General features: G+C 38.9%; 1 protein-coding gene across 1 annotated transcript in view; it reads right to left on the reverse strand.

Moving 5' to 3' along the window:
- LOC138329156 (protein O-mannosyl-transferase TMTC3-like) overlaps positions 1 to 18,003 on the reverse strand; it is a 41,282-nt gene extending 23,279 nt beyond the window's left edge. Inside the window, exons 1-8 of the mRNA XM_069275932.1 lie at positions 17,911 to 18,003; positions 15,322 to 15,517; positions 14,774 to 14,910; positions 3,188 to 3,269; positions 1,726 to 1,825; positions 1,060 to 1,175; positions 587 to 759; positions 1 to 22 (exon numbers count right to left, since the gene is read on the reverse strand). The exon at positions 1 to 22 is cut by the window's left edge and continues 231 nt beyond it. Of these exons, the coding sequence (XP_069132033.1) occupies positions 1 to 22; positions 587 to 759; positions 1,060 to 1,175; positions 1,726 to 1,825; positions 3,188 to 3,269; positions 14,774 to 14,910; positions 15,322 to 15,507 (816 nt within the window). The 5' untranslated portion in view covers positions 15,508 to 15,517; positions 17,911 to 18,003. The remainder of the gene's footprint in view (positions 23 to 586; positions 760 to 1,059; positions 1,176 to 1,725; positions 1,826 to 3,187; positions 3,270 to 14,773; positions 14,911 to 15,321; positions 15,518 to 17,910) is intronic.
- Between the last annotated feature and the right edge of the window lie 391 nt (positions 18,004 to 18,394).

Genomic DNA, 18,394 nt, shown 5'->3' on the forward strand with positions numbered 1-18,394 from the left:
TTGGGAGGCAGGGTTATCAAAACTAAAACAAAAATTGAAAATATAAAATAAAGGAACTAGGTATTATTACTGTATTAGACCTAACAAGCTTCCCCGTCCTTATAAGCATTTTTTCCATCTTTCATAGATCTAAAATCTACAAGAAATTCATTGACCTATAATTGATGTCAATTTCATTAGCATTGCATTACATCATCAATCTCGTAATTTTATTTTGAAGAATGCTTGTTCGATTAATACTCAAAATTAACATGTTGTTACTAAAAGCTTCTACTTGTCTTGCAAAACATCTACAACTCGATTTGTGATTTGTTTCTGATAACTACATAAAATGCTTTATAAAGTTTTTAAACCTTTTCTGATTAGTTTAATACCCTATTAGCAGCCAGAGTCATTTAAGAATGTGCCAGGTTTAAGAGGTGGAGGAAAGTTTGAATATCCAGAGAAAAACCATCAACCAGCAGTCAGTACCAGAATAAATGCCCAAAGTGCCGTCTCCTCCCAGACCATTTTTAAACCTGTACTGACTGATATCAAATTATTAAATCATATCTTTATATAGTGTATCATTATTATAAGTACTTACTTTGTGAAGACGGGCAGCTGTGCTCCCATCACTTTAATTCTGGCAAAGAGTAAGAATAATGTGGTTCCCACAAGAAAGCCTGCACGTATCACAGAATTCCTCAGCCAGTGAGGGATAGATGGCTTTCCCCTCAGAAAACTCCCCACCACAGCAAGAAGTTCCTCAAAGGTGGCCTACAACAGTCATGATTATCTCCCTTTGAGAAAAATGGTAGAAAACTTCTTGTTAATGTCTAACATCATATCAATGTCAATAGTCATTCTGAGAAAGCTACAACGACCTAAACAAAAATAATAACCTATATGGTCAGAGCATTAGCATTGCATCATATCCTCAACCTAAAGAAAGACCAGAGGTGATATTTTTTGCCCCTCTACATGAAACTAGGCAAAACACATTTATACAATTTTGTTAATACAAAAGACCCTAATTACCTGATACAGAAACTTTATTTATTAGTTAGTGGTACTCACCCTCTGTGCTACAAAGACTTCGTAAACACAGCACACTCCTATGACTGTAATGCCTTGCTCCTTACACAACATGGCTATGGTGACGAGTACCACTGTCAGCAACAAGGGTCTCCACACTGTAAACACATCATAATATTAAATCAAGAAATACACTACGGGCAACATTTTTCACTTGCCCGAACTCACAAACTGGTTGCCCAGGGCGTCTGGCAAGTGAAATTTTACATGTATACTCATGAAATATACAGGATTATTAGTCAAAATACAGCAAAACCACTGAACAAGCTTTTTTAAGACCATTTCGTTCCTTTGGAATGGCCAATTTCAAAAATTTAACATTGTTTAAAGACCACTTAGCTATAAAGACTATTTTTCATTGTCCCCTTGGTGGTCTTGTATAGACAGATTGGCTTGTACATAGATTACGCTATCAAAAAGATGAAAGTTCCAAACAACGGGTAATTTTGAAAAAAAAAATCAGAAGAAAAATATTCAATCACAATTCAGAAAACCCTACTGGAAATCTAGAATTGTAACAGGATGTCAAATCCATCTTGCGTCCCGTCTGATGCATGATTTTCAAGAAAGACTTGATTGGGTATCAGAAGAAGTTAGCATTGTAGTACAAAGATAGTAAGTAGATTAGAAAACACTTATATTTGTTACCTATCTGGGATCTGTATCCAGTAGACTTTGAGAAGGACATCAATGCTAGAAGGAAGAATATAGAAGACAGTGCCTCGGCTCTTCCAACAACTCCAGTTACCTACAAAATAAAGTACAAGTTACCTACAAAATATAGTACAAGTTACCTACAAAATATACAGTCAAACCTCGATGCATCGAAGTTCAAGGGACCGTCAGAAAAACTTCGAAACATCGAGACTTCGAATTATTCGTGGTTGAAATTAGACCGATTTTTTTTACCCCATGACCAACTGTGGTAGTTGTGTACATGTCGTCTCCGTTCCGTAAACTTTATAATTATTGTGTTTACCACAAGCAAAACAAAATAAAAACGAAGTATGCAATTAATCACATGTATTGCTATCGTTAGCAATACATACGTATATCATAAACAAGACTTACGTGTACTAGGCCTAACCCATGTACAAGTGTTCGTTTGGTGACTATTTAAGCGATGGTTAATATTACGGAATGAATATAAAAACGAAGACAAGTTGTAAAAACGAAACTTAACAGGAGGAACCGAAAGCGCTACAACACCTACAAAATACTTCGATTTAGAATGATCGATTTGCTCCAGTATTTATGCCAAAGTTGTGCAATGTAACAGTTTTGAGTATGAGTTACTAATAATGTCGCTCGCTATTTACCGTTCCGTAAATTCTACAAACCGCTACCAATGGCGGCGGCGAACATCAAAAACGACTAACTGTATCTTTGCCGTACTAATGATTTACTAATGCAGCTTGTAAAAACAAAGCACCGGGTATCGGCCTGATTAGTGATATTAATTATCTTGATGATATCAAGCAAGCAACACAAGCTGTCATAATCCCTATTGTCCGGCGAAGGGCCGTCGCGAGACAGTTAGGTGTGACAGCAAGGCGCGGGGTATCGGCGAACACCTGATCTGTACAGGTAAATTTTTATTCGAATCATCGAGTGTCAGTTACCTATGATTCTATAACAAATGGTCCATGAAAAAAGTTCGATACATCGAGAACTTCGATTCATAAAACTTCGATTCATACATGGGTTAGTTAGTAATGTTATATAGTGAAGAAATTCGGGACCAGACAAAAAGTTTGATACAGCGAGAAATTCGATTCATCGAAGTTCGAATCATCGAGGTTTGACTGTAGTACAAGTTACCTACAAAATATAGTACAAGTTACCTACAAAATATAGTATAAGTTACCTACAAAATATAGTACACATTACCTACAAAATATAGTATAAGTAACCTACAAAATATAGAATGAGAAATCTACAAAATATAGTGTAAGTTACTTACAAAATGAAGTGCAAGGTATTATCAATATTCCACTGTTTAAATTTTTAATTGTACAACATCATTGCAAAAATATCACTCTCATGATCATGAAAATAAGCAGCTACATGTATATACAGTAATCACAATGACATCAGTATCAGAACTTACAGCTTCGACGTGGATGGGGTGGATAGCGAAAAGGAAGGCAGCCACAAAACTGGCCAGTTCTGGCAGGAACATGCAACACATTCTACAAGTAAGAAAAGTAAGTATTACCATGCAAGAGCAGAAGGGGAAACTTCACGACTGGACTATTTCAACAAAGCTGACAGATAGTGTATAATCAAGCAATAAATATCAGGTACATTATTGTAACAAAAAATTCTTATGAATTATTTCTCAATTATCATAATGCATTAACACATGAAATTTCCTGTATTTGAATATACTGTATTTTCGGGTATTAAGTCGCACCTGTGTATAAGTCACAAAGGCCTTTTTTACGATTTTTTCAGTTTTTGTACCCATGTAAGTTGCACTGGTAAATAAGTCGCACCTAAAAGTTAGGTTCATGCACCCACATAACCCTCTACTGTGTATTGATCAATCTCTAATAAAGTATGGTAATAATTACATCTCATGTCAGGATTCAAACCTAAGCCATCTAGATGGAAGGTGAATGGGACTAATTCACTTACTATGTGATACCCAATTACATTTGTGTGGGACTACTGTTTCTATTGGTGATGGAATGACGTCAAAAGATGATATCCCACGCTAACTTCATTTCAGCGGGAAGATTACGAGAATTAACATTCCTTCTCCAACGGAGACTAGTAACGCACAAACGTTATCCAGTATCACGTGCACATGGTACATGAATTAGTCGCATTACTAAATATTACACCACCTGATCCCCCTTTCTGTGATGATAAACAAAGTTATATACCTCATGAACAGCAGACACACCACTGCGTGAAGGATGACATTAACATTACACCACCTGATCCCCCTTTCTGTGATGATAAACAATGTTATATACCTCATGAACAGCAGACACACCACTGCGTGAAGGATGACATTAACATTACACCACCTGATCCCCCTTTCTGTGATGATAAACAAAGTTATATACCTCATGAACAGCAGACAGACCACTGCGTGAAGGATGACATTAACATTACACCACCTGATCCCCCTTTCTGTGATGATAAACAAAGTTATATACCTCATGAACAGCAGACACACCACTGCGTGAAGGATGACATTAACATTACACCACCTGATCACCCTTTCTGTGATGATAAACAAAGTTATATACCTCATGAACAGCAGACACACCACTGCGTGAAGGATGACATTAACATTACACCACCTGATCCCCCTTTCTGTGATGATAAACAAAGTTATATACCTCATGAACAGCAGACAGACCACTGCGTGAAGGATGACATTAACATTACACCACCTGATCCCCCTTTCTGTGATGATAAACAAAGTTATATACCTCATGAACAGCAGACAGACCACTGCGTGAAGGATGACATTAACATTACACCACCTGATCCCCCTTTCTGTGATGATAAACAATGTTATATACCTCATGAACAGCAGACAGACCACTGCGTGAAGGATGACATTAACATTACACCACCTGATCCCCCTTTCTGTGATGATAAACAAAGTTATATACCTCATGAACAGCAGACAGACCACTGCGTGAAGGATGACATTAACATTACACCACCTGATCCCCCTTTCTGTGATGATAAACAAAGTTATATACCTCATGAACAGCAGACAGACCACTGCGTGAAGGATGACATTAACATTACACCACCTGATCCCCCTTTCTGTGATGATAAACAAAGTTTATATACCTCATGAACAGCAGACAGACCACTGCGTGAAGGATGACATTAACATTACACCACCTGATCCCCCTTTCTGTGATGATAAACAAAGTTATATACCTCATGAACAGCAGACACACCACTGCGTGAAGGATGACATTAACATTACACCACCTGATCCCCCTTTCTGTGATGATAAACAATGTTATATACCTCATGAACAGCAGACAGACCACTGCGTGAAGGATGACATTAACATTACACCACCGATCCCCCTTTCTGTGATGATAAACAATGTTATATACCTCATGAACAGCAGACAGACCACTGCGTGAAGGATGACATTAACATTACACCACCTGATCCCCCTTTCTGTGATGATAAACAAAGTTATATACCTCATGAACAGCAGACAGACCACTGCGTGAAGGATGACATTAACATTACACCACCTGATCCCCCTTTCTGTGATGATAAACAATGTTATATACCTCATGAACAGCAGACAGACCACTGCGTGAAGGATGACATTAACATTACACCACCTGATCCCCCTTTCTGTGATGATAAACAAAGTTATATACCTCATGAACAGCAGACAGACCACTGCGTGAAGGATGACATTAACATTACACCACCTGATCACCCTTTCTGTGATGATAAACAATGTTATATACCTCATGAACAGCAGACACACCACTGCGTGAAGGATGACATTAACATTACACCACCTGATCACCCTTTCTGTGATGATAAACAAAGTTATATACCTCATGAACAGCAGACACACCACTGCGTGAAGGATGACATTAACATTACACCACCTGATCACCCTTTCTGTGATGATAAACAAAGTTATATACCTCATGAACAGCAGACAGACCACTGCGTGAAGGATGACATTAACATTACACCACCTGATCCCCCTTTCTGTGATGATAAACAAAGTTATATACCTCATGAACAGCAGACAGACCACTGCGTGAAGGATGACATTAACATTACACCACCTGATCCCCCTTTCTGTGATGATAAACAAAGTTATATACCTCATGAACAGCAGACAGACCACTGCGTGAAGGATGACATTAACATTACACCACCTGATCCCCCTTTCTGTGATGATAAACAAAGTTATATACCTCATGAACAGCAGACAGACCACTGCGTGAAGGATGACATTAACATTACACCACCTGATCCCCCTTTCTGTGATGATAAACAAAGTTATATACCTCATGAACAGCAGACAGACCACTGCGTGAAGGATGACATTAACATTACACCACCTGATCCCCCTTTCTGTGATGATAAACAAAGTTATATACCTCATGAACAGCAGACAGACCACTGCGTGAAGGATGACATTAACATTACACCACCTGATCCCCCTTTCTGTGATGATAAACAAAGTTATATACCTCATGAACAGCAGACACACCACTGCGTGAAGGATGACATTAACATTACACCACCTGATCCCCCTTTCTGTGATGATAAACAAAGTTATATACCTCATGAACAGCAGACACACCACTGCGTGAAGGATGACATTAACATTACACCACCTGATCACCCTTTCTGTGATGATAAACAATGTTATATACCTCATGAACAGCAGACAGACCACTGCGTGAAGGATGACATTAACATTACACCACCTGATCCCCCTTTCTGTGATGATAAACAAAGTTATATACCTCATGAACAGCAGACAGACCACTGCGTGAAGGATGACATTAACATTACACCACCTGATCACCCTTTCTGTGATGATAAACAAAGTTATATACCTCATGAACAGCAGACAGACCACTGCGTGAAGGATGACATTAACATTACACCACCTGATCACCCTTTCTGTGATGATAAACAAAGTTATATACCTCATGAACAGCAGACACACCACTGCGTGAAGGATGACATTAACATTACACCACCTGATCCCCCTTTCTGTGATGATAAACAAAGTTATATACCTCATGAACAGCAGACACACCACTGCGTGAAGGATGACATTAACATTACACCACCTGATCCCCCTTTCTGTGATGATAAACAATGTTATATACCTCATGAACAGCAGACAGACCACTGCGTGAAGGATGACATTAACATTACACCACCTGATCCCCCTTTCTGTGATGATAAACAAAGTTATATACCTCATGAACAGCAGACAGACCACTGCGTGAAGGATGACATTAACATTACACCACCTGATCCCCTTTCTGTGATGATAAACAATGTTATATACCTCATGAACAGCAGACACACCACTGCGTGAAGGATGACATTAACATTACACCACCTGATCCCCCTTTCTGTGATGATAAACAAAGTTATATACCTCATGAACAGCAGACAGACCACTGCGTGAAGGATGACATTAACATTACACCACCTGATCCCCCTTTCTGTGATGATAAACAAAGTTATATACCTCATGAACAGCAGACAGACCACTGCGTGAAGGATGACATTAACATTACACCACCTGATCACCCTTTCTGTGATGATAAACAAAGTTATATACCTCATGAACAGCAGACACACCACTGCGTGAAGGATGACATTAACATTACACCACCTGATCACCCTTTCTGTGATGATAAACAAAGTTATATACCTCATGAACAGCAGACACACCACTGCGTGAAGGATGACATTAACATTACACCACCTGATCCCCCTTTCTGTGATGATAAACAAAGTTATATACCTCATGAACAGCAGACAGACCACTGCGTGAAGGATGACATTAACATTACACCACCTGATCCCCCTTTCTGTGATGATAAACAAAGTTATATACCTCATGAACAGCAGACAGACCACTGCGTGAAGGATGACATTAACATTACACCACCTGATCCCCTTTCTGTGATGATAAACAAAGTTATATACCTCATGAACAGCAGACAGACCACTGCGTGAAGGATGACATTAACATTACACCACCTGATCCCCTTTCTGTGATGATAAACAAAGTTATATACCTCATGAACAGCAGACAGACCACTGCGTGAAGGATGACATTAACATTACACCACCTGATCCCCTTTCTGTGATGATAAACAAAGTTATATACCTCATGAACAGCAGACAGACCACTGCGTGAAGGATGACATTAACATTACACCACCTGATCACCCTTTCTGTGATGATAAACAAAGTTATATACCTCATGAACAGCAGACACACCACTGCGTGAAGGATTGACATTAACATTACACCACCTGATCCCCTTTCTGTGATGATAAACAATGTTATATACCTCATGAACAGCAGACAGACCACTGCGTGAAGGATGATATTAACATTACACCACCTGATCCCCCTTTCTGTGATGATAAACAAAGTTATATACCTCATGAACAGCAGACACACCACTGCGTGAAGGATGACATTAACATTACACCACCTGATCCCCCTTTCTGTGATGATAAACAAAGTTATATACCTCATGAACAGCAGACACACCACTGCGTGAAGGATGACATTAACATTACACCACCTGATCACCCTTTCTGTGATGATAAACAAAGTTATATACCTCATGAACAGCAGACACACCACTGCGTGAAGGATGACATTAACATTACACCACCTGATCACCCTTTCTGTGATGATAAACAAGTTATATACCTCATGAACAGCAGACAACCACTGCGTGAAGGATGACATTAACATTACACCACCTGATCCCCTTTCTGTGATGATAAACAAGTTATATACCTCATGAACAGCAGACAGACCACTGCGTGAAGGATGACATTAACATTACACCACCTGATCCCCCTTTCTGTGATGATAAACAAAGTTATATACCTCATGAACAGCAGACAGACCACTGCGTGAAGGATGACATTAACATTACACCACCTGATCCCCTTTCTGTGATGATAAACTGTTATATACCTCATGAACAGCAGACAGACCACTGCGTGAAGGATGACATAACATTACACCACTGATCCCCTTCTGTGATGATAAACAAAGTTAATATACCTCATGAACAGCAGACAGACCACTGCGTGAAGGATGACATTAACATTACACCACCTGATCCCCTTTCTGTGATGATAAACAGTTATATACCTCATGAACACAGACAACCACTGCGTGAAGGATGACATTAACATTACACCACCTGATCCCCCTTTCTGTGATGATAAACAAGTTATAATACCCTCATGAACAGCAGTTAATACCTCATGAACAGCAGACAGACCACTGCGTGAAGGATGACATTAACATTACACCACCTGATCCCCCTTTCTGTGATGATAAACAAAGTTATATACCTCATGAACAGCAGACAGACCACTGCGTGAAGGATGACATTAACATTACACCACCTGATCCCCTTTCTGTGATGATAAACAAAGTTATATACCTCATGAACAGCAGACAGACCACTGCGTGAAGGATGACATTAACATTACACCACCTGATCCCCTTTCTGTGATGATAAACAAGGTTATATACCTCATGAACAGCAGACAGACCACTGCGTGAAGGATGACATTAACATTACACCACCTGATCCCCCTTTCTGTGATGATAAACAAAGTTATATACCTCATGAACAGCAGACAGACCACTGCGTGAAGGATGACATTAACATTACACCACCTGATCCCCCTTTCTGTGATGATAAACAAAGTTATATACCTCATGAACAGCAGACAGACCACTGCGTGAAGGATGACATTAACATTACACCACCTGATCCCCTTTCTGTGATGATAAACAAAGTTATATACCTCATGAACAGCAGACAGACCACTGCGTGAAGGATGACATTAACATTACACCACCTGATCCCCCTTTCTGTGATGATAAACAAAGTTATATACCTCATGAACAGCAGACAGACCACTGCGTGAAGGATGACATTAACATTACACCACCTGATCCCCCTTTCTGTGATGATAAACAAAGTTATATACCTCATGAACAGCAGACAACCACTGCGTGAAGGATGACATTAACATTACACCACCTGATCCCCCTTTCTGTGATGATAAACAAAGTTATATACCTCATGAACAGCAGACAGACCACTGCGTGAAGGATGACATTAACATTACACCACCTGATCCCCCTTTCTGTGATGATAAACAAAGTTATATACCTCATGAACAGCAGACAGACCACTGCGTGAAGGATGACATTAACATTACACCACCTGATCCCCGTTTCTGTGATGATAAACAAAGTTATATACCTCATGAACAGCAGACAGACCACTGTGTGAAGGATGACATTAACATTACACCACCTGATCCCCCTTTCTGTGATGATAAACAAAGTTATATACCTCATGAACAGCAGACACACCACTGCGTGAAGGATGACATTAACATTACACCACCTGATCCCCCTTTCTGTGATGATAAACAAAGTTATATACCTCATGAACAGCAGACACACCACTGCGTGAAGGATGACATTAACATTACACCACCTGATCCCCTTTCTGTGATGATAAACAAAGTTATATACCTCATGAACAGCAGACAGACCACTGCGTGAAGGATGACATTAACATTACACCACCTGATCCCCCTTTCTGTGATGATAAACAAAGTTATATACCTCATGAACAGCAGACAGACCACTGCGTGAAGGATGACATTAACATTACACCACCTGATCACCCTTTCTGTGATGATAAACAAAGTTATATACCTCATGAACAGCAGACACACCACTGCGTGAAGGATGACATTAACATTACACCACCTGATCACCCTTTCTGTGATGATAAACAAAGTTATATACCTCATGAACAGCAGACAGACCACTGCGTGAAGGATGACATTAACATTACACCACCTGATCACCCTTTCTGTGATGATAAACAAAGTTATATACCTCATGAACAGCAGACACACCACTGCGTGAAGGATGACATTAACATTACACCACCTGATCACCCTTTCTGTGATGATAAACAATGTTATATACCTCATGAACAGCAGACACACCACTGCGTGAAGGATGACATTAACATTACACCACCTGATCACCCTTTCTGTGATGATAAACAAAGTTATATACCTCATGAACAGCAGACACACCACTGCGTGAAGGATGACATTAACATTACACCACCTGATCCCCCTTTCTGTGATGATAAACAAAGTTATATACCTCATGAACAGCAGACAGACCACTGCGTGAAGGATGACATTAACATTACACCACCTGATCCCCCTTTCTGTGATGATAAACAAAGTTATATACCTCATGAACAGCAGACAGACCACTGCGTGAAGGATGACATTAACATTACACCACCTGATCACCCTTTCTGTGATGATAAACAAAGTTATATACCTCATGAACAGCAGACAGACCACTGCGTGAAGGATGACATTAACATTACACCACCTGATCCCCCTTTCTGTGATGATAAACAAAGTTATATACCTCATGAACAGCAGACACACCACTGCGTGAAGGATGACATTAACATTACACCACCTGATCACCCTTTCTGTGATGATAAACAAAGTTATATACCTCATGAACAGCAGACAGACCACTGCGTGAAGGATGACATTAACATTACACCACCTGATCCCCCTTTCTGTGATGATAAACAATGTTATATACCTCATGAACAGCAGACAGACCACTGCGTGAAGGATGACATTAACATTACACCACCTGATCACCCTTTCTGTGATGATAAACAAAGTTATATACCTCATGAACAGCAGACAGACCACTGCGTGAAGGATGACATTAACATTACACCACCTGATCCCCCTTTCTGTGATGATAAACAAAGTTATATACCTCATGAACAGCAGACAGACCACTGCGTGAAGGATGACATTAACATTACACCACCTGATCACCCTTTCTGTGATGATAAACAAAGTTATATACCTCATGAACAGCAGACAGACCACTGCGTGAAGGATGACATTAACATTACACCACCTGATCCCCCTTTCTGTGATGATAAACAAAGTTATATACCTCATGAACAGCAGACAGACCACTGCGTGAAGGATGACATTAACATTACACCACCTGATCCCCCTTTCTGTGATGATAAACAAGTTATATACCTCATGAACAGCAGCAGACAGACCACTGCGTGAAGGATGACATTAACATTACACCACCTGATCACCCTTTCTGTGATGATAAACAAAGTTATATACCTCATGAACAGCAGACAGACCACTGCGTGAAGGATGACATTAACATTACACCACCTGATCCCCCTTTCTGTGATGATAAACAAAGTTATATACCTCATGAACAGCAGACAGACCACTGCGTGAAGGATGACATTAACATTACACCACCTGATCCCCCTTTCTGTGATGATAAACAATGTTATATACCTCATGAACAGCAGACAGACCACTGCGTGAAGGATGACATTAACATTACACCACCTGATCCCCCTTTCTGTGATGATAAACAAAGTTATATACCTCATGAACAGCAGACACACCACTGCGTGAAGGATGACATTAACATTACACCACCTGATCACCCTTTCTGTGATGATAAACAAAGTTATATACCTCATGAACAGCAGACACACCACTGCGTGAAGGATGACATTAACATTACACCACCTGATCCCCCTTTCTGTGATGATAAACAAAGTTATATACCTCATGAACAGCAGACAGACCACTGCGTGAAGGATGACATTAACATTACACCACCTGATCACCCTTTCTGTGATGATAAACAAAGTTATATACCTCATGAACAGCAGACACACCACTGCGTGAAGGATGACATTAACATTACACCACCTGATCACCCTTTCTGTGATGATAAACAAAGTTAATACTCTGAACAGCATGAACAGCAGACATACAGATCCCACTCTGAAGAGATGACATTAACATTACACCACCTGATCCCCCTTTCTGTGATGATAAACAAAGTTATATACCTCATGAACAGCAGACAGACCACTGCGTGAAGGATGACATTAACATTACACCACCTGATCCCCCTTTCTGTGATGATAAACAAAGTTATATACCTCATGAACAGCAGACAGACCACTGCGTGAAGGATGACATTAACATTACACCACCTGATCCCCCTTTCTGTGATGATAAACAAAGTTATATACCTCATGAACAGCAGACAGACCACTGCGTGAAGGATGACATTAACATTACACCACCTGATCCCCTTTCTGTGATGATAAACAAAGTTATATACCTCATGAACAGCAGACAGACCACTGCGTGAAGGATGACATTAACATTACACCACCTGATCCCCCTTTCTGTGATGATAAACAAAGTTATATACCTCATGAACAGCAGACAGACCACTGCGTGAAGGATGACATTAACATTACACCACCTGATCCCCCTTTCTGTGATGATAAACAAAGTTATATACCTCATGAACAGCAGACAGACCACTGCGTGAAGGATGACATTAACATTACACCACCTGATCACCCTTTCTGTGATGATAAACAAAGTTATATACCTCATGAACAGCAGACACACCACTGCGTGAAGGATGACATTAACATTACACCACCTGATCACCCTTTCTGTGATGATAAACAAAGTTATATACCTCATGAACAGCAGACAGACCACTGCGTGAAGGATGACATTAACATTACACCACCTGATCCCCCTTTCTGTGATGATAAACAAAGTTATATACCTCATGAACAGCAGACAGACAGACCACTGCGTGAAGGATGACATTAACATTACACCACCTGATCCCCCTTTCTGTGATGATAAACAAAGTTATATACCTCATGAACAGCAGACAGACCACTGCGTGAAGGATGACATTAACATTACACCACCTGATCCCCCTTTCTGTGATGATAAACAAAGTTATATACCTCATGAACAGCAGACACACCACTGCGTGAAGGATGACATTAACATTACACCACCTGATCACCCTTTCTGTGATGATAAACAAAGTTATATACCTCATGAACAGCAGACACACCACTGCGTGAAGGATGACATTAACATTACACCACCTGATCCCCCTTTCTGTGATGATAAACAAAGTTATATACCTCATGAACAGCAGACAGACCACTGCGTGAAGGATGACATTAACATTACACCACCTGATCCCCCTTTCTGTGATGATAAACAAAGTTATATACCTCATGAACAGCAGACAGACCACTGCGTGAAGGATGACATTAACATTACACCACCTGATCCCCCTTTCTGTGATGATAAACAAAGTTATATACCTCATGAACAGCAGACAGACCACTGCGTGAAGGATGACATTAACATTACACCACCTGATCACCCTTTCTGTGATGATAAACAAAGTTATATACCTCATGAACAGCAGACAGACCACTGCGTGAAGGATGACATTAACATTACACCACCTGATCCCCTTTCTGTGATGATAAACAGTTATATACCTCATGAACAGCAGACAGACCACTGCGTGAAGGATGACATTAACATTACACCACCTGATCACCCTTTCTGTGATGATAAACAAAGTTATATACCTCATGAACAGCAGACAGACCACTGCGTGAAGGATGACATTAACATTACACCACCTGATCACCCTTTCTGTGATGATAAACAAAGTTATATACCTCATGAACAGCAGACACACCACTGCGTGAAGGATGACATTGACATTAACATTACACCACCTGATCACCCTTTCTGTGATGATAAACAAAGTTATATACCTCATGAACAGCAGACAGACCACTGCGTGAAGGATGACATTAACATTACACCACCTGATCACCCTTTCTGTGATGATAAACAAAGTTATATACCTCATGAACAGCAGACAGACCACTGCGTGAAGGATGACATTAACATTACACCACCTGATCACCCTTTCTGTGATGATAAACAAAGTTATATACCTCATGAACAGCAGACAGACCACTGCGTGAAGGATGACATTAACAAGGTGATATCCCATTGTGTCCAACTCATGGAGAAGGTAGTTTAGTCGAAAGGTCAGCACACACAATGGTCGGTAGGATTTGTGACTCTTTTCCTACAATAGAGCAACAACAGGTTGAATAAATATTATGATTTGTCAGGCATATATAAAGTGTCAATCAAATCTGTACATCACAATAGTTTCAGTACATTTTTTGGCATCACTAGGATTGATACTCTAAATCTGATTATGTCAGATTTCCCCTATTGCATATTATAATCAACCTATACTACAGACCTCAGGAATTAATAATTCAGCATACTTTTTGAGCAATACTACATGTACACACCTTCCCATGATTGTAATGTCATCTTTTGATGTGAATTTGGTGACGTTGTAAAATACATGAAAGGAGGGACTAATCAATAATAATTTGTACTTTACCTTCCTTGTTTGGGGATCTCAAATTCCCTGTATTAAAAAGTCTTTAAAAACACAAGGTTTAGCTGTAAATGATATACATACCTTGTGCATGGGTGTGCCCCAAAAGTCATTCCAAAAGAGTCGCTCGACTGAGACATGTGGTCGTAGATCTTTGTTATCAACGATTGCAGAGACATCATCAAACACGAAGCCGGCCCCAAGGGAGTTGTAGTAACATACTGCTACAGTCACCACTAACACAAGCTGGTACATACTCAGACGCTCCATCTCACTTCAACTACATTCAACACAAAAGGCAACAAAAACATTTTAACTTGCAATAAATAATATGTCCATGAAATAAATTAATCAAAGTTCATGGATTGTGCTGGGTGTTCCTTACATAGGGGTCATTCTCAGATAAAATGGGTTCCCTTTGTATAAATGGAATAGATTTTCTGAGAAAAAGTGTGGAAGCCCTTATTATTTGCATGTTTTTTTGGATATACACTTCAGTATGTAAAGAAAAAAAAAGTAAATATAAACACAAAGCAGACTTAATAAGTCTACTACAATTACTTACATAAATATACATCATTCAGGATTCTGTAACATTAATGTGAGGAATACACATGTATATATATATCTTTCACTTATAATTAGCTACCCTTCTCTATCTATATACTTTCTTCTATTGTACTCGGTAGGTCAGAAGCTCAATCTTCGTCTTTAAGCTAAGTAGCATTTGGATATATAATGAAACGTATACTGGTTGGCGACATATTATCGTGAAGAACATATTATCGTGATTTTGATTGGCGGGTTACACTGAATGCGATTTTTAAACGGTTTTGTGTTTAGAAAGATGACACCTACCAAAATGACCAACAACAATATTTTCAAATTTAGAAGAAAATTTAATTTTTAGCATAAAAATACCAAATTTCAGAAAATCTTACCTCACAAGTACAACATTAGCCAGGGGGAATGCGTGATATCGGCTCTATTCTAAGATAATAGTCCCGATTTATATATCGTCTGCTTTCTCTGATGACAGACAACAGCGTTCAAAAAACGAAAGGTGTAGGGGAGGTAATTCAATCTTAGAAAAGAACGCTGATCGGGGTTACTCAAGCGCTTTTGACCAGACGACAAAATACAAGGTAGTAAACAATGCCGATTTGATTTGTTATTTTATTGTTTACAGAATTAATCACCACCAGGAATCATTCAAATATCTTTAATATTTATTCAGAATACTAATAATTTATATAGACATGTGAGAAATATTTGTCATTTTGCCAGAAATAGATCGGTAAATGGCGACCTCTTCATTTCCCCTGTCAGCGTAATCTAACGATTTGACATGTCATAAACAATACACGTTTTCTCTCTTTTGCAACGCAGTTTTTACATCAATTATTTTTTTAAAAATAGTTCAAATGTTTATCTTTATGTTGATACCAAATTCAATTTATTCCATCACACGTAACTATTTTTCATATTTTTTTGAAAAAAATCACGATAATATGTTCAGTAAAATGACACGAAAACCTATTTGACCGACTTTTTTCAAAGGGCTGTGTTTATTGTCAAATATCATAAAAATTCACTTAAAGCTTATTTATTTAAAGTGTTGTGGACTAAAGCTTATTTACAACTCTAAAAATCTAAATTTAAATACAACGTGTAGAAAAAAATCGAGAAAAATCGCTATTTTTTCACGATAATATGTCGCCAGCCAGTAGTGGTAGGCGAATGTTATGCAATGTATCAGTGTATTTATATTTAGATGTACTAACATGACTATGTAATGTCATAATGAGAACAGCCAGGTCAAATCACAGACACTGGTAGGGATGATTATTATTTATCTTTCATTGAAAATTCAATTTACCAAACCCTGATATCAAGGACGTATATGAGAATGATAGATCACACTGGGTGTTGGCAAGTGCGGCGCAGGAGCTTTTGTGTTTATGCACTGACCGTGACGTTGGGGGATGACTGATTTTCCTTCGATATCCGCTGGCGCAGCCTTTGATATGGCTTGCGGGTGCGAGGGTTACTGTTTTACTTTCTGAAGCATACTGTCATTTCATGACCTGTCGCCTGTCGTATTTTTTAACGAAAATTTCAGACATTTCTTAACTATTCCATCTTTAAAGGAAGTACTAACAAAACATTGTGAAATTTAATTAAATTTAAATTGGTGTTTCGTTTGACTCGATAAGACTAGTATTGTTGAGAAAAATGTTTTTTATTTTCGGTTCATAGGCGTCCCGCATGTTGTATCTATATCTGGACATTAAAGGTATTGGTACTGTATAGCACAGTATTTCAATCAAATGGAAATCAGTCAAATAAATTTTAAAAGTTTGAGAATCAGTATAAAAAATGTCGAAATTTATATAATAATTTCATTTCAGATGTCTCTATCATTAAAGACAAGAGTTATATAGAGGCTATATTTGTAGAACTGAAATTGTGGATGATGGATCCGGACCAATATTCGATAGCCTATTATGATTCCCAGTCATCGACAATCAGCAGGATCAGCTGCAGTGCACTGAAAACGTCTTCATAACAGTTCGTCATACCAACGAATTGTCGTCAATTTCAGTCTTTGTCGTTAGCATATTAAATCAATTAATTGCATTTACAAGATCAGGTGTAATTTGGCGTGTTTACCTCGCGCTTTAAGTCGTTTGTTTCAATGTTAGTGCATCGCGTGTGTCGTTTTTCTCATCTTGACAGACCGGTCTATTGGAATACACATTTCTATCTCTCACGCAGGAGAGTTCCAAAAAGTTGACAGGCGAACACGCCCACTGCGGTTCGGTTTCACTGAACAGAGCCTAGTCCGCTAAACCTGCCTATAAAAAAATATTTGCCTTATATATATTAGACAAAATAAAATATATATTAGGCAAAAAATTGCTTAATAAAACATTTTAAAAAAGTCTAATAATATAGGCAGATTTAGCCAAACGTTAGGGAATTTCGATCATTCTCTTTTTTAATTCATATGTAGGGGTTGCGTTAAAACAGTAATTTAGATAGAACAGTAGTACACTGTAAAATGTTCCCTGATATTTATTAGCTTCAAATAATTCCATCTGCATCAATGACGTATCTCTCACTTATAAATCCTTGATCTGCACGTGTACAACAT

Source organism: Argopecten irradians, chromosome 1 (assembly GCF_041381155.1).
Source record: "Argopecten irradians isolate NY chromosome 1, Ai_NY, whole genome shotgun sequence".
In the NCBI taxonomy this organism is placed as follows: Eukaryota; Metazoa; Mollusca; class Bivalvia; order Pectinida; family Pectinidae; genus Argopecten; species Argopecten irradians.